The 20,298-nt window shown below is 40.3% G+C and overlaps 1 protein-coding gene across 2 annotated transcripts in view; it reads right to left on the bottom strand.

Moving 5' to 3' along the window:
• Nucleotides 1-5,152: 5,152 nt before the first annotated feature.
• Nucleotides 5,153-20,298, bottom strand: part of COPA (coatomer protein complex subunit alpha) — a 41,842-nt gene continuing 26,696 nt past the window's right edge. For both annotated transcript variants that reach the window (XM_025040511.1, XM_006922894.3), the window contains exons 18-33: nt 16,865-17,027; nt 16,623-16,769; nt 15,672-15,861; nt 15,465-15,560; nt 13,964-14,052; nt 13,686-13,809; nt 13,009-13,098; nt 12,720-12,829; nt 12,265-12,342; nt 12,029-12,097; nt 11,335-11,471; nt 10,876-11,062; nt 10,682-10,792; nt 6,931-7,092; nt 6,090-6,284; nt 5,153-5,830 (exon numbers count right to left, since the gene is read on the bottom strand). In XM_025040511.1, the coding sequence (XP_024896279.1) occupies nt 5,771-5,830; nt 6,090-6,284; nt 6,931-7,092; nt 10,682-10,792; nt 10,876-11,062; nt 11,335-11,471; nt 12,029-12,097; nt 12,265-12,342; nt 12,720-12,829; nt 13,009-13,098; nt 13,686-13,809; nt 13,964-14,052; nt 15,465-15,560; nt 15,672-15,861; nt 16,623-16,769; nt 16,865-17,027 (2,008 nt within the window). In that variant the 3' untranslated portion in view covers nt 5,153-5,770. The remainder of the gene's footprint in view (nt 5,831-6,089; nt 6,285-6,930; nt 7,093-10,681; nt 10,793-10,875; nt 11,063-11,334; nt 11,472-12,028; nt 12,098-12,264; nt 12,343-12,719; nt 12,830-13,008; nt 13,099-13,685; nt 13,810-13,963; nt 14,053-15,464; nt 15,561-15,671; nt 15,862-16,622; nt 16,770-16,864; nt 17,028-20,298) is intronic.

Raw genomic sequence — 20,298 nt, 5'->3', positions numbered from 1 at the left:
TGAGACCAATGGAAATTTCGGCCAGTGCGGAACCGCCATTTTTAAAGGGACAGGAAGCTTTGGTTTGGGGGTTTGTTTTTTTCTTTTTTTCACTTTCGCCAGGAATTATGGAACCCACAGAAGGGAACTTACTGTTATCTTTTGCTAGGTTTCTTACTGGCCTGGCCTGCTTTCATTCAACTTCCCATATTATCCAGAGAAGTAGCTTTTCCATTATTTTTCTCAACACAACACTTTCTGACGTACTATATAGTTTACTTACTTATATTACTTATTGCCTCCCCTTCCCCCGCCCTCACTCCTCCACCCTAGAATTTCAGCACCTTGATGGCAAGGATTTTAGTCCTGTGTCTTCACTGCTGTATTCTTGGCAACTAGGGTCGGGTCTACTTTAGCACTTAAAGACATCTACTATTGGTTTATGACCCAGTGCCGTGCATGGTGGAGGATAGAGAGAGAAATCAGGAGCAGCCCCTGCTGTAAAATAGCTGACTGGGAATTAGGCTGGAGGTAGGAACAGACATATACACAGTAAGAATAGCACAAGGTAAGTGTCTTAAAAGAGTTAAGGGTAAAGTCTGATAAAGTTTAAAATGGAGAAATCACCTCAAAATGAAAAAGGTCACTTTGTGGTGGTTTTCATCCTTAGCTTCCCAGTCACACACCTGAATAATGTGTCAAGCACCAGATTAGGTACTTTCTCATTGCTTTACAGATTGGGCACAAACTAATAAAATCATATCTGTGCAAAAACTACTGTATTCTTCCAAGCACAAGTGTGGCTTGGGAGAACATTCTGAATTGGAAGTCAGAAGACTTAAATTCTAGTCCAAACTCTGTCAAAAAATTACTTTGTTGAAAACCCTTCACTACTCTAGGACTCAGATTACAAATATGTAACAATAAAGATGGGAACCTGAGATCCTTTTCAATACTAAACTTCTCTAATCTTTTTAAAATTTTATTAGTTTCAGGTATATACTACATCGGTTAGACATTTATATAGTTTATGAAATGATCCCAATTACTCTATCACCCATTTCTTATGTCGTACTCCCCATTTCCATGAGCACCTTTCGACTATTAATTTGTACCTGTTTAACCCTTCACCCCTTTCTCCCAGCCTCCCAACCCCCTCCCCTCTGGCAGTCACTAGAAAGCCCTCTGTCTGTTTTCATTTAGTTTCTTTTTGTTCCTTAGATTCACATATTAATGAAATCGTGTGGTATTTCTTTCTTTGACTTATTTCACTCAGCATAATAACCTCTACGTCCACCCATGTCATTGCAAATGGTAGGATTTCTTTTTTATGGCTGGGTAATATTCCATTGCATATATGAACCATAACTTCTTTATCCAATTGTCTGTTGATGGGCATTTAGGTTACTTCTAGTTCTTGGCTATTGTAAATAGTGCTGCCATGAACATTGGGGTGCATACATCTTTATGAATTAGCGTTTTGGTTTTCTTTGGACAAATACCCAGAAGTATAACTGCTGGGTCAAAAGGCAGATCCATTTGGGCTGTACTAATTCTATTTTTCTGATTAAGCTTTCTCCCCCAACACCTGTAACAATCTATTTCAGGCTAACTTTCTCATTCAACTCCAAACTTACATGTGTATCTCTAAAATGACTATAGTTATATCAAGCATGTTTAAAAATATAACAGGCATTTTTCATTAATGTAGTAACAATCATGTTAATAAGGAAAATACTAGATTGTAATTGAGAAAATTAAGATGGAGTTGAAAACAAGCATGGTTCTTTTGCATTAGCAAATTTGCTTCTGCTTTTGTTTTTACTACTGATACTCCTAACACCTCATCTCAGTAGTTTTACTCACTTTCTGCCTTTCTAATACATAGTGAACACTGTTGCAAACAGTAACTTACAGCACTTTTTTTTTTTCACGTTTAAAACTTGGTTTACTTATCTTTGGAAAGCAGTGTTAATGTCAAACGAGGCAAAGAATATTGAAGAATATTAAGGAAAAATATGATTTAGCATTATTAGTCATACTAATGGTATTAAACTATAAAATTCTAATATTCCGTACTTTAGTCACTTAAACCATTTAATGACAAAAGTACATATTTTAGCAAATTGGGATTTCACATGGAAAAAATATTGATTTGGCACTCCATCTCTATGTCACCTCATATACTTCTAATATTTCTGGGTAGACATGAAATCCTTTTGAACCTATTAAAATGGACACAAGTGACAAAACAGTTGATTATATGAAATGCAGTCTCTGTAGAGCATTCTCTTTATATCACTTTCTCGTTTAAGGACATAATGGTTTTCCATTATTTACTGACTAACTTCAAATCCTTACCTGGTGTTCACAATTGTTTGATTATATGAAATGCAGTCTCTGTAGAGCATTCTCTTTATATCACTTTCTCGTTTAAGGACATAATGGTTTTCCATTATTTATTGACTAACTTCAAATCCTTACCTGGTATTCACAATTGTTTCCCTAATTCCATAAGCTTCAAGAAGCATGGACTGCCTACTTTTTTTCATATCCCTAAATTCAGAATAATGTTTATGTTTGTATAAAAAGCTATATTTGTAATTTGATCTTTAAACTTACAAAAGATTTTTTTGCCCAAATTTATCACCAACTTGCCTATGTTTACAGAAATAATGTCTATAACTTGAGAAAGTGTTATCAAATATGAAAATTTTTGAGGCAGCAGGCTCATAGAGAATACCATGTTAAAGAAAGCGACTCTCATAGCTAAAAAAAAAATGGCCGTGCTCTTTGACATAGGAATTCCACTTCTAGTTTATCCTCCAAACACACTTCCCCCATGTGCACAATGTACATTCAAGTTATTCATTGTAGCACTGTTGATAATAGCTGAAGAAATAACTCAAATATCCATCAAGAAAGCAATTTACATAAGTTATAGTGAATAACACATGGTACATGTACACATTGTACTATGCAGAGAAGTTTGAAATAACTGTGAAGCTCTCCAACATACTGATACAAAAAAAATTTCTGACTTGCAATTCAAGATGGCATAGAAGGTAAAGGCTGTACATGCCTCCTCTAGCGACCACACCAAAATTATAACAAAACTACAGAGCAACCAGTTCATGGAGTTGCCAGAGGTCTGGCTGAACAGAAGCCCTACAACTAGATCACCTCAAGTAACAGGTCACCTCAAAATGGTAGGAGGGGCGGAGATGCAAAAAGGCCTGGTCCCACAACTGTATGTGGCAATTGAGAATTAGGGGGCCTACCTTGGCTGCAGAGCCCCCTCTCATACCTGAGGAGTGAGGGGTCCTGGCTGCATACTGAGCTCCCTAGCCTAGGATTCTAGTGCCAGGAAGAAAAGTCTCTGTGACCTCTGGCTATGAAGACCAGCAGTGGTTGCCACTGAGTGAGAAAGAGGGCTGTGGGAAGTGGAGACGTTCCTTTTGAAGGGCCCACACCCAGCCTTACTCACTGACAGACTCACTTGCTCTGAGCTGCAGCTTTGGGGTAGCTGCTCAAGGAGTACCAGAGTCATCCAGGGAGATGTGGCTGGCCCCTGGACAGAGTGCAGGCAGATGCCACTGTTCCTTTGTTGAGCCCTTCCCCCTCCCAGCCTGCAGACGTAGGCACCATCAACTTGGATAACACAGGTTGCTCAGCCCGGGGAATTCCCTGAGACTCCACCCTTCCCAACTTGCGGGCCCACCCAAGCAGCTTTCAGTGATTTATTCTATACAAACAGGGTGTCTTGGCTCCACCTGCAAATTTTCATAGAATCTCTCAAAGGCTCACAAAACCCAAAGCAGCAGCATCTGGCCTCGGCGTGCCCCATACCCCTTACTGTGCACTCCAAGACCCACAGCAGTGGCAGCTAGCCTCGTTTTCTGACTTGGCCCCTTGAGACACCTATAAGCCCAGCACAGGTGGCAGCTATATGTGGACTGTTTGATGACTCTCATCAGTTGGCTGCAACTAAACTTGGCCTGCAGCTGGACCCCTCCCAGCTCTGTGCCAAGGGGTCCTATAACAAGATATTTCATGGTGGACCTAGAGTGTAGTATGCTGAGTGGAGTCAGAGGAAGACAAATGCCATGATTCATGTGTATGTGGAATCTAAAGAACAAAATAAACAAAAAAACCAGAAACAATTCAGATACAATGAACATTTTGAGGGTTTACCAGATGGGAGGGGTTGGGGGAATGGGTAAAAAGGGAGGAAGGGTAAAAAGTGGGGAAGTGATTAAGAAGTACAAATTGGTAGTTACAAAATAGTCATGGAGATACAAAGTATAGCATAAGGGAATATAGCCAATAATAACACCTATGTATGGTGTTAGAGGGGCACTAGGTTTATTAGGGTGATCACTTTGTGAGTTATATAGATGCCTAATCACTACGTTGTACACCTGAAACTAGTACTGTATTCCAGCTAGAACTGAAAAATAAAAAAATCTCAATATGTTAAGTGAAAAAACTAATAAGGTGCAAAATTTAATATTATACTTCCACTCATGTAAAACAGGGGAATATAGAAAAATGTATTCATATCTGCTTGTATACACCTAAAAATATCTGGGAAGATAAGGAAGCAAACAACAGTTGCTATTTTGGGGAAGGTGTTAGGAACTGGGTGGCTGAAGAAAGGGGTGGGAAGAAGACATCATAAAACAGCTTTTTACATTTACAGATTTTTGAACTATGAGTGTACCGTTTATGGAAAACATAAATTTAAAATGAAAAAAGGTACATATTTTAATCAAAGTCACAGCATGTCACTCTACTCAGTCTTAGCACATGACAAGCAATATAATGTATTGCCAATGTAATCACTATAATAAATACAATGTATCTACTACTAATTAATCTTAGACATATATGTTGTAAAATATCTAGAACAGTGACAGGTACATGATAGGCACTCAATAAATACTGGCTATAATTAGCAATAGATGGAAGGATGCAATCAATACGGAATAGGAAAGCTATTTTCTTTCTACCATTCTCACAGCAGTTTAATATGTCCTATGAAAAATGTGTGCTTTAAAAAAAATAGGTATATCTTTTGTAATTAAGGATGATTACTGAAGGAAAGATATCTGCTTTGGTAGGGCAGCTGCATGGAGTAAGTAGGAACATAAGAGTGTCCAGGAAACAAATGGCAAACCATGAAACTCTTGCAGAAATTTATTTAGTGTGAGAAATAAAAAATAAGAACAATGACTGTAAACAAAAAATATGGACAAATCAATAAAAAGTAATGTGCATTTCTGGAAAACCAAACGGTTTCTTCTCAGACTTTAAATTTCTGGGCACACAGAGGGTACCTGCCTGGGACTTTAATCTGGGCAATGGCTAACAGTTTGCTGTGCCTGAGTAGAAGATACTATCTTACTTATTACATTTCACTTCTTTCTAGCAAAAAGGATAAAAAGGTGGTGGGGAGGAAAAGGATAAATATTGAAGGAATTTACTAAATAAATGTTCACCACTAAGTTGTTATTTGTTCTTTGAAAGAGCTAAGCTGGAAGGCAAGTTCACTGTAGTGACCTTGAGAGAATTAAAGGTCTTCAGAGGCAAAAAAAAAAAAACAGTCAAGTTTAGACATTTGACTAGCCATTGAAGAGAAAAAGACACTAGATTTTTAGGGCAAGGATAGCTAAATGTCAATTTGAAAGGCAGTTAAAGAACAGGGAGTTACAAGGATAGAGAGACTAATTATCTGAGAGGGGGGATAAGGAGAAATATGGTGATTGACTCTACACACTCAAAGGGGGCCTTAGCGAAACTGTAGAGGACTGATCCTTAAACCAATCACATCTTTGCCAATCTCTGTCACCTGTGGAGAAAAAAGAGAAAAAAGTTAGGGGTTTGTGAGGGTGGGAAGCCTAGAAAACTTACTCCCTCCACTCCTCAATGAGCACAGTAGAGTGCTTTGTATATGATTGGTAAAGAGCAGTGGAGAGAAGCTCTAGCTTTCTCCAGTATCACTACCTCAAGAAGTTAGGGGCAAATACAGGAGAAAAAGAACCAACGTGCTTCTTTCTCCTTCTCCTTCCCTCAATATCCAAGATACATTTCTCAAGGACAGTACTTACTGTAGTGACCCTGCAGATTTGACCCTTGAACTCAGGACAATAGCAGGCCCCACTGAGTGGACATTTCTCCACCGGCTTTCCACGGTAAATGGGCCGATAAGATGTAGCACAGATGTCGAAAGGGTTGTGCATGTCATAATTGAGCTGGTAGGCATCTGTGGGGTTCTTCTCACAGGCAGACAGGATTTTGCGCGTCTAAGAGAGAGAAGGAATATTTTATTTAAGAGCACCAAAAGCTGCACACGACAATTCGAATGATCTCATCTTTACGGTTTGGTAGTTTCTTTGATACAAGCTGCAATTGTACTGTATGAATACAGAATATGTCCTCTGTATAGGATATGTAAAGAGGTAACAATCACTATTCATATGGTATCCAGCTTTCCCCTTCCCAATACCAAAGAGGCTCCATGGATCTATACCTATACTCCTCTACCAACTCTGGGAATTATCAGGCCTGAACAAGTTAGAACTGGCTTCTACTGCCCAAGAAGAATGCTTTTGGAGCACACAAGTAATGGGACATGTATGTGGAGGTTAGTGGTGGTGGTTATAGGAGATCTGAGCTAGAGGAATGGGGTTATTTTTAAGTGCAGTGGTGCTATTCTAGGTTGCCAGTCACTGTCACACTGGCACCATGTCTGAATGAGTTATTAGTTCAGTTTCCAGGAAAAAAAGGAGGCACCCGTGCCAGTAAGTATACTAGGAGGGCACTCTGTTGGCTCTTTTTGTTGAATGTCATTCAGTGCTTTGTTTCAGAGGCAAGGGCTTTGGTCTTCTACTCCCTCCATGTAAGTGCAGATCTGGTTCTCTTATGCTCACTGAAAGAGTTCATATCTACCTGTTGAGCCACCTCTGGCTTGGGCCCAAGTTCCAATAGGCGCCGAGCAAAGGTGGCAGCTGTCTTAAAGTTCTTGAGCTTGAAGAAGAGGTTGAGGGCTGTCCGTAGCACCAGGATCATGTGCACAGGCTGCAGGTTTGAGTGGGTGAAGTAGGCTGCCATCTGGTGGACAGAAAGAAGAACATATGCTAGGCTGATGCTACAGGTCAATCACAGCTGCTATACATTCACTAAAAACAAAACAAAACAAAATATACATGCATTTTTTTCCGGTCAAGATGGCAAAGTAGGTAAATACTGTGCTTGCCTCTTCTCATGACCACATCAAAATTGCCCAAAGTCTAGCTGAACAGAAGTCCCACAACTAAGGACACACAGAAGCCACTTTAAAGCTGATAGGAGAGGCAGATATGTGAAATGAGCTTGCCCCAAACCCATATGTGACAGTTAAAAATTGGGAGGGATATCCCAGCTGCAGAGGTCCTCTTCTGAGGAGCAAGGGATCCCAGCCCCATACCAGTCTCCACAACTCAAGGTTCCAGTGCCAGGGAGAGAAGTTCCTGCAAATTCTGGCTGTGGAAACCAAGAGAAATTGTGGATGAGTGAGACAGAGGGCAGCTGGACTCCCAGGTGCTCCTCTTAGAGCACCCACATGTGGACTTACTGATGAACTCAATTGCTCTGAGCTCCAGCACTAGGGAAGCAGCTTGAAAGGTGCCAGGGACGTAGAGAGAGAAACTGAGTTGTCTGGCTTCAGGGCGAGGGCTGGTGGAGCAGCTTTCTCTCAGACAGAAGTGCTGGCAGTACTTTTGTTTAGCCCTCCCCTGACCCAGCATGCAGACGTAGGCAGGTACCATATCTGAGTCTCCACCAACCAAGCTAACACTGGTCATCCTGCCCTGATTTTGAGACCCCACCCCTCCCAACTTGCAGGCTCACCCAAGCTGCTTCCAGTGGCTTTTCCATGCAAATGGCCTGTCTTGGCTCATGCTGTGGACTTTCCTAAAATCTCTCAAAGGTTCACAAAACCTAAAGCAGCAGCATCTGGCCTTGGTGTGCCCCATACCTCTTGCTGAGCAGCCCTAAGCTGGGCACTAGTGGCAGCCAGCCTCAGTTCACAGCTTGGCCTCTCGAGGCACCTCCAGCCCAGTGTGGGTGGTGGCCAACTGCAGATTGCTTGGTGGCTTCTACCAGATGGCCCCAGGCAGTGCACAGGCCATTGATGAACCCTTTCCAGGAGGCCCTGGGGCCAGCACAGCTGGTAACCAGCTTTGGACCGTGCCAGAGCACCATCTGGGGCCACATCTAAGGACAACACACCCAAAGGGCAGAGTGGGCAGACATCAGAGCCATGCTAATACGAATCCTGCTCTGTAGGGTCAGCCCCTACATAACAGCTCCTCTACAGTAGTCACTAGCCAGTCCTCACAACCAATCCGCCCGATGGTCAATTCCTCTCACTGATATGCAATAGCAACCAAGGCTCAACTACAACAGGAGGGTATGCACAACTCATATGAAAGACACAACTGGAGCACTTGGCTCAGGTGATCAGGTAGACTGTGCCACTGGGACCCACAGCACACCTACTATATGATGCCACTCTACTAAGACTAGGAAACAATAGCAACCCTACCTAGTACATAGAAACAAACAAAGGGAGATAGGGAAAATGGAGAGACAAAAAACACGACCCAAATGAAAGAATAGAACAAAGCTCCAGAAAAAAAACTAAGCAAAATGAAGACAAGCAAGCTACCAGATACAGAGTTCAAAACACTGGTTATAAGGATGCTCAAGGCACTTAGGGGAAAAGTAGATGAACTCAGTGAGAACTTTAAAAAAGAGACAAAAAACATAAAAATGGAGATAGAAAACATAAAAAAGAACCAGTCAAAAATAAATACAATAACTGAAATGAAGACTACATTAGAGAGAATCAACAGATTGGATGAAGCAGAGGATTGAATCAGTGATTTAAAAGATAAAGTAGCAGAAAACACCCAATCAAAAGAGCAACAAGAAAAAAAAAATCCAGGGGCCTTTGGAATAACATCAAGAATACCAACATTTGCATTATAGGGGTACCAAAAAGAGGAGAGAGCAAGGAATTGAAAACCTATTTCATGAAGTAATGACAGAAAGATTTCCTAACGTGGCAAAGAAAAGAGACATACAAATCCAGGAAGTACAGGGTCCCAAACAAGATGAACCCAAAGAGGCCCACACCAAGACACATCATAAATAAAATACCAAAGGTTAAATTCAAAGAGAGATTTTTAAAAGCAGCAAGAGAAAAGCAGTTAGTTACCTACAAGGGAGCTCCCATAAGACTGACTGTCGAATGATTTCTCAACAGAAACTTTGCAGGCCAACAGGAATTGGCACAAAACATTCAAAGTGATGAAAAGCAAGTACCTAAAACCAAGATTACTTTACCTAGCAAAGTTATCATGTAGAATCAAAGGACAGATAAAGAGCTTCCCACACAAGAAAAAGCTAAAGGGGTTCATCACCTCCAAGCCAGTATTATAGGAAATGTTGGAGGGACTTCTTTAAGAAAAAAAAAAGATTAAAAATATAATAAAATGGCAATAACTACGTATCTTGCAACAATGACTTTAAACGTAAATGGATTAAATGCGCAAATCAAAAGATGGAGTGTCTGTATAGATAAGAAAACAAGACCCTTACATATGCTGCCTACAAGAGACATCAGATCGAAAGATACACCCAGACTGAGAGTAAAGGGATGAAAAAAGGTATTTCATAAAAATGAAAATAAAACAAAACAGTAACAGCTGGGGTAGCAATACAGACAAAACAGACTTTAAAATAAAGGCTATAACAAGAGACAAAGAAGGACCAATTAATCCCACTTCTGGGAATTTATCTGCAGAAACCCAAAACACTACTTTGAAGGGACATGTGCATCCATATGTTCATTGCAGCATTATTTACAAGAGCCAAAATATGGAGACAACCTGAGTGTCCATCAATAGGTGAACGGATAAAGAAGAAGTGGTACATATATACAAGGGAATATTACTCAGCCATAAAAAATAATTAAATCTTGCCATGTGCAACAACATGCATGAGCCTAGAGAGAATAGCACTGAGTGGAGCAAGTCAGACAGAGAAAGACAAATGTAAGATTTCACTTACATGTAGAATCTATAAAGAATAAAATAAAACAGAAACGAACTCATATACACAGAGAACATTTTGATGGTTGCCAGATGGGAGAGGGGCCAAGAGGGTGGGTGAAAAAGGGGAAGGTATTAAGAAGTATAAACTGGTAGTTACAAAATAGTCAGAGGATGTAAAGTATAATATAAGGAATATAGTCAATAATATTCTAATAACTATGTGAGGTGTCAGATGGGTACCAGATTTATTGGGGTGATCACAAGTTGTATAAATGTCTAATCACTATATAGTACACCTGAAACTAATGTAATATTGTATGCCAACTGTAATTGAAAAATAAAAAATTAAAAATAATAAAAAAATAAAAATAAAAATAAAAACAGGACAGGCTATAAAGGAGAGAAGTCTTCTTCTTCTAGGTATGGAGGACGATGGAATGAGGAAGAAGGGTGGAGATATACATTTCTCTCCTCAAAGAAACGGGACCAAATTTCTCCTAACTCCCCAGATTGAACTCTGGGTTTAGAATTAAAGAATTCAGACCTAATGGAGGATGAAGAGGAGGTTGTCTCCATACTGCTCAAAGGCTCAGAGAACTTACCTCACAGATGCGCTTCTGTTGTTCCAGAGTCTCTTTGGGCAGCTTTTTCCTTTCTATCTCCATGGACAAACCCACAATGTACTCACGGCAAATGGTGATGAGTTGTTGGGCCTGGAGAGAGAGGAAAGGTCATGGTACAGAGAAGAAATGTGAGGTTGCCCATGACTAGGACAAGTGGCCAGACCATTCCTAACCTCTGCAATCTCCTGTTTATTGTCCACAACAAGGAGTGGTACACTGAGTAAAATGGAACGGAATTTTTCCACAGCCTCCTCAAACTTGCCAACTGTGGTAAGCTGGTAGCACAGCTGCAACCGTTGGATGAGGTCATTAAGCTTCAGGCCCACAGCTGGAACACCATTCTTCAGCCCTGCATCCTTCCTAGAAATGGAAAAGTAGTAAGAAGACAGAATAATCAGAAGCCCACTAGGACTCAATTTTTTTTTCTGGCAACGTGATCACAACCACCCTATTGTGAAAGTAGCTGGGGAATAGATGCAGAAAGGTGTAAACCAAACTTCAAGTGGCAAGCCAAAGATTTTTTCCGACTAGGAAACCTCAGCTCTGGGACAACTGTGACTACCTCTCAGGCTGCCACCTGAAATGTCTACCCCAAGCTGGAACAAATAGAAGCCAGGAGCAAGGGGCCTTACCAATTGCGATTAGGGTAGCCATACATGGAGGGCAGGCAGGGCAGGGCTTGATAGGTGGTACGGCCTCGGGCATAGGTCTGTAGGAACAGTTGCTTGTAGGGGCCAAACTGGGTTACTCCCACCTGGTCGTGAAGGAGCTGGAATACAGGAGTAAAGAGACAAGGATTTTGGCCATACCACTTAAAAACTAGTTGACCTTGGGCAAGGTACTTAACTCCTCTGTACTCGTTCCCTCCTCAGTAAATTATACTTAATTATAGGGTCTACCTCATTTAATAATACCTATAAAGTATTTAGGATAGTGCTTGGCACATAGTCAACAGTGACTATGTTAGCTGTTGTTGCAGTTGTGGTGATTGTTGTTATTGCTATTATAACACATAGCTTAGTGTTCAAAACATTTATCTGTTCATGAAGGGGTGCTGATTTGACTACTGTGAACCAGAAATCAGGCGATAAAATGAGTGGAATATGGCTGGAAGGATCCACCTTAAGAGATTACTAAGGCAAATGGAAAGCAGTTAAGAGGAAGGTCTTATGATGCAAGTTTCCTTAATCAAGACTAAGGGCTTCCACGATAAATATATGCCTCTGCCCTTGCAGGTGGGACAATTTTCATTTGGTTAAGGTGAATCGACCATCTCCCTGGGGCCCTAGGCAAGCCATATTCAACGAAAGTTACTTTAAGACTTACCCGCATGGCAGTTTCAAAAGAGCCTGCCAGGATGTGATCAACTGGAAGCTGAGAGTTATTGCACCAGATCTAACAAGAGACAAAAAACCCAAACCAAGTGAAATCTTGCTCTTTCTCTACTCAAACTATCCTAACTCTGTATCTACAATAGAAAAGTATTTGCACTCCTTACATATTAATCAAATATAGCCAGCTTGGAAACACTCATCCCTATAGGGCTGTGTATCCTTGCTTACCTGAGTTGGGCTGGTTCCCTTGGTGGGGGGCACAAAGAACCCATCCTCAGCCCCACCAGCTGCCCCAGGAGGTATATCCTAGGGGAAAAACAGAAAGTGTGTCATTTTTTAAAACACTGAAGCATTCTCTCCTGATAAATCTAAACAGAGTCCTTTCACCTTATTCCCAGCCTCTCTCAGGGAGGAGACCCTCAAAATAGGAGCAGCTACACCACTAACTGCTGGTGATATACCAAAAGCTTGTTGACAAAAAAGCTTGCTGCCTTTTAATAAGCTGCCACTGGCACAACCCTGATTATCTCATTCTTTCTTTCAAATGGGAGATAAGCATCAGATTAGGAGAATCTAGACCCCCGTCCCTTTTGGGGACTTCAGGACAAGGGTGTCGGGGCAGTAAGGCCACTGGCTTCCACAAGGAGAAATGGAGAGAACCTTGGAATAAGAATTCCACATACCAGCTCAGGAGGGAGCTCCAGATCTTCTTCTACATCCCAGCCACCTCCTTCTTCCTGTCCCTTCCCAAGAGCATCATCCCCCAAACCTTCTGTAGCCTCCATAAACCCATCTGTAAGAAAAATCCAGTCTCAAAATAGATCTTTGTAGTGACACAATCTCAGCCAAAGGAAAGCAAAATGCTGAAATCCTTGTTGGTCCCATGGTTTGGAACACTGCAGAACTGCACACAGCCCAGTCCCAACCCAAGGGGTCCATCTGCCTGGACCAATCTTAGCACAGCATTCTCACCTTCATCCAGCTGCAGTTCTGCATCCTCTCCCCAGCCCTCTGTACCAACAGTGTCAATGTCAATGTCAGCAGCCAGTGCTCCTCCCTTCCCTACAGAGGGAAGGTACAAAAAGGAGCTGGTTATTGCCTGGCAAATCTGAGATATGGCTTCCTCTTCAGGCAAGTTGCATCCTTAAAAACACAGGTGTCAAGGTCCTGTCCATTTACTGTTTTTGTTTATTATTTATTTTTGCAATATATATGTTATGCTAACTTTTAGTAGGTTTCACAGAGAGAGGAAATAGAAGAGATGGAAACAACTGGCCTTCCTGCTACCAAAAACTGCCTCTTAAATCATTTTTTACTTACCAACGTTTGGCTACGAACTCACAAGTTCTTGCTGAGACCTTTGCTAAGTTATCACCACTGCAGTGTGTACAGGGCACGAGACATTGAGTAGGTAAGAGGAGATGGAGGAGAGAGCAGATCTAGGCACAAAATGCCTAAGAGTCAAGGATCTCATAATGCTTTTATTTAGATTTTAAAAAGACTGTACCATAACTCTGGCACCTTAGTGCTCCATGAGTCTTCATACAAAAAAAGGGACAGAAAGTCAGAAAGACCAATGGTACTCTCTGGGACAGTTCTTCAAAAAATGAACAACCAATCAAAATGCTATGAGGGAAGTGGGCACTTACCCTTGCTGGCAATGGAGCCTTCAAAGAATCCTTTGGACACAGTCAGTAGGGGCCAATTGGTATCTAATGGCATGATAGGTGCAGGTGGCTGGAGCAACTTGGCATTAGGGTCAATGTCTGGGATCTGAAAGGTGGAAGGTTAAAAGCAAATAGCTCTCAGAAATCATGTAGGGAAGTTTTCTAGAACCTCATGTAGGAGAGTGACATTTGGTTTAAACTGCCCCAAGATCTTAGAGTTAATACTGTAATCAGAGACACTTATGTAAATAAAGACTCACTATCTCCTTCTCTGGGTCAAACGTTTCCTTGAGGCTCTCGGCTTCTTCATCTAAGCCATGGGTAGCAGCTGTGAGATAGGCCAGTGACTCTGTACCAAGAAAACAGACTTTATGGTACAAGTACATTTCCAAGTGAATATTGCTGTGGTAGGCAGACTCCAGGATGTCCCCACAGTGATCCCTGCCTCCTAGTATCCAAGTCCTTGCATAATCTCCTCTCCTTATGTGTGGGCTGAACTTGCTGACTCACTTCTAATGAACAGAACACAGCAGAAGTAATGAGATGTCAATTCCGAGATTAGTATATAAAGACCATGGCTTCCATTTTGGGTACCCTCACTTGCTCACTTGCTCACTTGCTCTAAGGGAAATCAGCTGTCATGTTGTGAACTGCATCTCCCAGTCAATAGCAGCAAGGACCTAAAACTGCCTACAGGCATGTAGTGAGTGCAGGAGTGGATCCTTCCCCACTTGAGCCTTGAAATGTCTACAGCCTTGGCCAACTCTTTGATTGCAGCTTCATGAGATACTGAGCCAGAGGCATCCAGCAAAATTATGCTGCAAACTGAGATAATCAATGTTTGTTGTTTTAAATTACTAAGTTTGGGGTAATTTGTTACACAGCAATAGATAACTAATAGAGTTGTTTATTCTTGAGATCAGTGTTGATGATAATCTTGGGATCATCTGACTTCTCTTTTTTACATCCCACATCCAGCCCTTCAATAATTCGTGTTGAATCTACCTTTATATGCTGAATCTGACCATTGCTCATCCCTTCACTGCTAGCACCTTGGTAAAAACCACATCTTTTACTTTTCTTGTTCCCTAATGCAGCGGTCCCCAACCTTTTTGGTACCAGGGGCTGGTGCTCCTATGACAATCTAATGCCTGATGATCTGAGGTGAAGCTGAGGCGATGATGCTAGTGCTATGGAGCAGCTACAAATACAGAGAGATGAAGCTTCGCTTGCTCGCTTGCTCGCTTGCTCGCTCACTCGTTCGCTTGCCACTCACCTCCTGCTGTGTGGCCCGGTTCCTAACAGGTCATGGACCGGTACTGGTCTGTGGCCCAGAGGTTGGAGACTCCTGCCCTAATGTATCTCAAATGCTAGTATAATGATTAGTATAGAGTGGCTTCTCAAAAAATATTCCTTGAATATATAAATAAATACATGAGTAAAACCTTCAGACTTGAAGTGAAAGAATAAAATTCTAATGGCATCCAACCAACTGTATTTACTAGGGCATCTGCTCCAAAACCTTTTAAAACCTCCTATCTCCTCCATGACTATCAACTATCTTCCTAAGAGTGCTTGGCCAGACTGAATCTTCTGGTTGTACCTCCATTTGGCTTTCAAGAAAATCTTCTGAGCGTGGTAGGAGAATATTGTCTCTTCTGAAAAAATATACAATGAAGGTGAATCCCTCACTGCTATACATGAATAACTCACCATGAAGAGAAGATAACTCCCCGAAGGAGCCTATGAGTGAATACTTACTCTGCCCGCAGTTCTTCAGGATTCGCACCCTTTCTGACACATCACCCAGGTATAGGGCGTTTTGATAATGGCCACTCATGTCCTTTCGGATCTCAGCTGCACCAAGCCAATAAGAGAACCAAGTTAGGTTCTCTCTTCTATTTGCCTTCCTTCTTCCCCCCTTCCCCCAAGGATCCCTATTCCAACTCTTAGTTTCTGGGGCCTCACCAATCTTCATCATCTTGCGGAGTTTCTCTAAGTTTCCAGTGATAAGGTACAGGAAGGAAAGTTTGTCAAAGTTTTTGGTGCGCTGATAACACATTTCCACAATCTGGTGGTTCCCCTGTAGCAAGGCCACTTCTCCCAGCTTTTCCCAGCAGTTCTTGTCATCCAGTGCTTTAGCTGCCTCCAAAGCAATCTAAAGAATTCCCAGGGTCAGAGTTAACAATTGGAGGATAGCGTGGCTCCAAACCAGGGACTACAAACTGTCTATCTCTAAATAATTCTCCCAAGGAACACTCTGTACTTTCAATCACACCTAGCTTTCAGTCAAATTGTACTGAAAATCCTATCAACAAATAGGATCCATGGATAGATGAATCGCATCACATTACCTTCCTCAGAAATTTATTTTTACAACAAAATTATCTCGTAGTAGTTGTTTTTCCATAGGGCCAATTCTTTCTTAGCCACCTATTTCCTACTTGCCAAGTCTGAAGATCTACAGGGGCTTTAGGAAAGGCAGAAGAAATAAAAGAATAAAGCTTGGAACTGGAAAGTCAAAGTTCCTAAGCCCTCTCCTATTTAAAATAATGCCTGTAGACTCTATGCTCAATATTTAATAAGTATTCCATCATCTAAGCAACCAAACCGTAAATCAAATGTTAAGGAAGTAATGAGATTTTTCAAATTCCATTGCTATCTCACACCCATTCTAGAAATTACTGGATTCACAATAACTGAGCAAGATAACAGTAGAAATGCTATGGCAGAAATAGACTGGAAAAGTAGAGATGGGTGAGCAGTAACAGAAATATGGCTATATTTAACAACTTAAAAAATCCTAAATTATATTATACTAGCTAAAAAAACAAGCCCAGAACAATGCCTTCTCAGTGCCACCCTAACCCTCTTACCATCCCTACAATGATATGGGGCTTACGACCACACTTCTCTCACCTCAATGTTTCCACACTCCAGTGCCAGACTAAAGCGAGTTTTCTCATCCTTGACAAAATGCAGTGCCACTTCAGGATAGCCCTTCTTCTGGAGATAAGCAATGATAGACTGGCCTACTAGTTTGGCATTCCTTACCATGTGCAGTACCTAGACATTTGAGGTGTAACAAACAGAAATTACTTATAGGGAAAAAAAAAGTGCTGCCCCTCTCTATACTCCCAGTACACTCTCTCCTTTCATACCTCATCATATTTTCTGTTGATCAGGGCCAGCTTGAACTTGAACTCAGTGGGATCTATGGTGAGCACCCGAGGACGACACTCCCGGTCTAGGCAATACACATTGTTGCCTTTCACCCTCGTGACATAGATGGGTAAATCCAGAGTTCGGATGATCCCATAGTCCCTAAGAAAGGTAGTTAGTGAGCACAACTTTCAGTGAATGAAGGGGGAAAATCCAGCCTGTAAAAAAATAGAACAAGCCTAGGACACAGCCTTTTATCTTCTCATCACCCTTTTGTCAAGTGCCATTTGAATAATGGTACGGATGGAAAGTGATTCAAAATGAGGAAAACTAAATGCCATATTTACTTATTTTATTCTTTTGTATAAAGTGGGAAAATATGGGGCAGATAGTATTATCTTTCTTCATAAACTATTACTCTAGGAGCTAACAGATATGGCTATAGGAATCTGACCTAAAAGTTAAATAATCACTATGCCACCATTAAGAGTTAACTCCTTCCTTAGAAGCTACAGGAGAAAGTAGAAGAGAGAGAGAGGTGAAGAGTTCTGACACACAAAGAAATGATAAAAAGCACAAAATATTTTAAACTGAATGAAAATAGAAAGTTTACATATTAAAACTTATGGGTATAGCCAACACAATGTTTGATGTATAATTTATAGTGTAAAATGCATATACTGTATTAGAATACTGAAAACTAATGAGCTCTAATGCATATTTTAGGAGAAAAAAAAGATTAATAAGCACCTACCTCAAAAATTTTGCTCTTTTTTAAAGTTAAACCAAAGAAGTATACTTAGAAAGAAATAATAAAGCCAGTAGTAGAAATTAAGAAATAGAAAACCAAAATACAATAGAGAAGTTCAATAAAAGCAAAAACTTGATAAAATGGATAAATCTCTTGTGAGGCTAATTAAAAAGAGAGAAAAATGACAATAAGAGAAATGGAAAAGGGGATATCCCTATAGATCCTGCAGAATGAGGATAAGCGTAAACTTTTTAAAAATGATCTCATTCTGAGAAAAATAAAATTTACCAAACTTACTAAAAAGGAATATAAAACTCCTACAGTTGTGTACTTACTACATAAAATACACTGCATCAGATAAAAAAAAAATCCTTCTATACATAAAGTCCCAGTCCTGGATGACTTCACTGGCAAATTCTACCCTACAGTCAAGGAATTAGTTCTAATCTTACACAAACTCTTTGAGATAAGAGAAAAAGGTGGCATATTATTTTGCTTATTTTATGAAATAAAGCACAACCTCAATACCAAAATCTGACATGAACAGAAAAAAAAAAATGGGAGGAGAGGGTATCAGAGGTCAATCTCATACATACAGATGCAAAAGTCCTAAACAAAATATTAGCAAACTGATACTAGCAGTATTTGAACATCGTGACCAAGTTAGATTTGTATCAGAAATACAATGTTGGTCGAACATTTAAAAAAGTCAATTTAATTTACTACATTAATCAATGAAAAAAGAGAAAAACTGCATGACTACCCCATATATGCAGAAAAGGTATAGAATAAAATTCAATATTCATTCATGATATAGTAAGGAAATTCCTTAATAAAGGATAACTATAAAAATCTACAACAAGTACACATAATGCCAATACACTGAAAGCTCACCCTTTAAATTTGAAGAAAACAAGAAAGTTTGCTACCACAATGTTTATTCAACATTGTACTGGAGACCCTGGTCAGTGCAGTAAAACAAAAAAAATATATGAAAGTATATGTATTGGAAAATAAATGAAACTGTCGTTGACATTACTCACAAATACTATGGTTTGTAAAGAAAATACAAATGAATTAACACAGGTCTAGCAGGGTCTCTGAAATAAAATCAATTTAAAATTTAATTTTATTTCTAAATATCAGCAAAAATTAGAAAATTAAAATTTTAAATGGATACTAAAAAGTAACAAGTGCCAAAGAATAAATCTAACCAAAGAAATGCACATTCTCTATAGAGATAATCATAAAACTTTACTGAAAGATGTTTCATAAGACCTAAGTAAAGAACTACTATACAATGTTCACAGATTAGAAAATTTTAATATTGTAAAGATAACAATTATGCCCAAAATGACATACAGATTAAATGTTATCCCAATTGAAATCACAAAGGTTTTTTTTGCTTCATTTTGTGTGGCATTTCATAAGATGATTCTAAAATTTTTACTTTTTCAAGGCAAAAAATTACTTGAAATTTTCCTTTTCAAGACAAAATTATTTTGAAAATAGTCTAATAACTAAAAAAAATAAAAGTGGGAAAGATTTGAGGACCTGCTTTATCAGATGTGAAGGCTAATAAAGCTATAATACTTAAAGTGTAGAATTAGATCAGAGATAGACCATAGAGAACAGATCTTTGCATTTGTGCAAACATAATTTATATACAACAGAGATGGAACTGTAGAACTATGCAGAAAGGCTGGTCTTTTCAATATATGACAACAAACCAGACAGCTGAGTGTCTTAATTAAAAAATGTGAGAATTTAGAGAAACATGGCGGAGTGAGAGACGTCCCCAGATCTCTTTCCCCTTGAAACAACAATAAGCTGAACATCTAAAATTCAACAAAAAAATGCCCAAATTGCACACAAGCATGTCTGAATGTGGGATCTGCGCCTAAGAGCTACCACAGGTCAGAACCCCGGGTATGGGGGTGTAGATAGGGAGAAATAAAGAAGTTGCCACTTGCAGCCACCGGAGCTCCCTGTAGGAGGAAGGGGAGGGGTGAAAGCGCAGCCACTTCCCTGAACAACCCAGCCTGGGAGACAGCCCTGCCTGGGAGAGTCGTGAGCTCCATGCGGCTGGCGGCAGGCGGCAGGACCCAGTCATCGGGGCAGAAAGCAGAGAAGTGGGACGGCAGAGAAACAACAGTTGATTTTACCAGCTGTGGTTGCAAAACTGAGGCTAAGCCGCAGCCTCCAACCCCCAACCCAGAGGGCCCCCCCTTCCCCATATCCTCTGAGACCGAACAGCATGGAGCCCCAGGGGAATCTAAGCAAACACTATCGAAACTATCACTAACACTGACAGGGACTGAGACTGAGGGTAGCGAGCCTGATTAAATATCTACAAGAAAATAAAAGGCATTATTAAAGTTTTATGGAAAGCAAGAATGCAAGAGGCTTAGATGCCACCTATTGGAAACTAAAAGAAAAGCGCCTTCTTTGCAGCATGCTAAAGAGAAACCTTTATATAGTAAATCTTTTTTCTGGAAAAGAAGCAAAATACATTTCCATTAATGCCCAGGCTGAAAAATAGTCCATTAAACACCATGAACAACCAAGACGAGAAGGCATCTCAGAAAGAAGGAGAAAAATCTCCAGAAAATAAGCTTACAGACATAGAAATATGCAACTTAAATGACAGAGCATTCAAATGTTACTTCTGAAAAAACTCAG

The sequence above is a fragment of the Pteropus alecto genome, unplaced genomic scaffold (genome assembly GCF_000325575.1).
Source record: "Pteropus alecto unplaced genomic scaffold, ASM32557v1 scaffold359, whole genome shotgun sequence".
NCBI lineage: Eukaryota > Metazoa > Chordata > Mammalia > Chiroptera > Pteropodidae > Pteropus > Pteropus alecto.
This window is presented reverse-complemented; position numbering and strand designations above follow the sequence as displayed.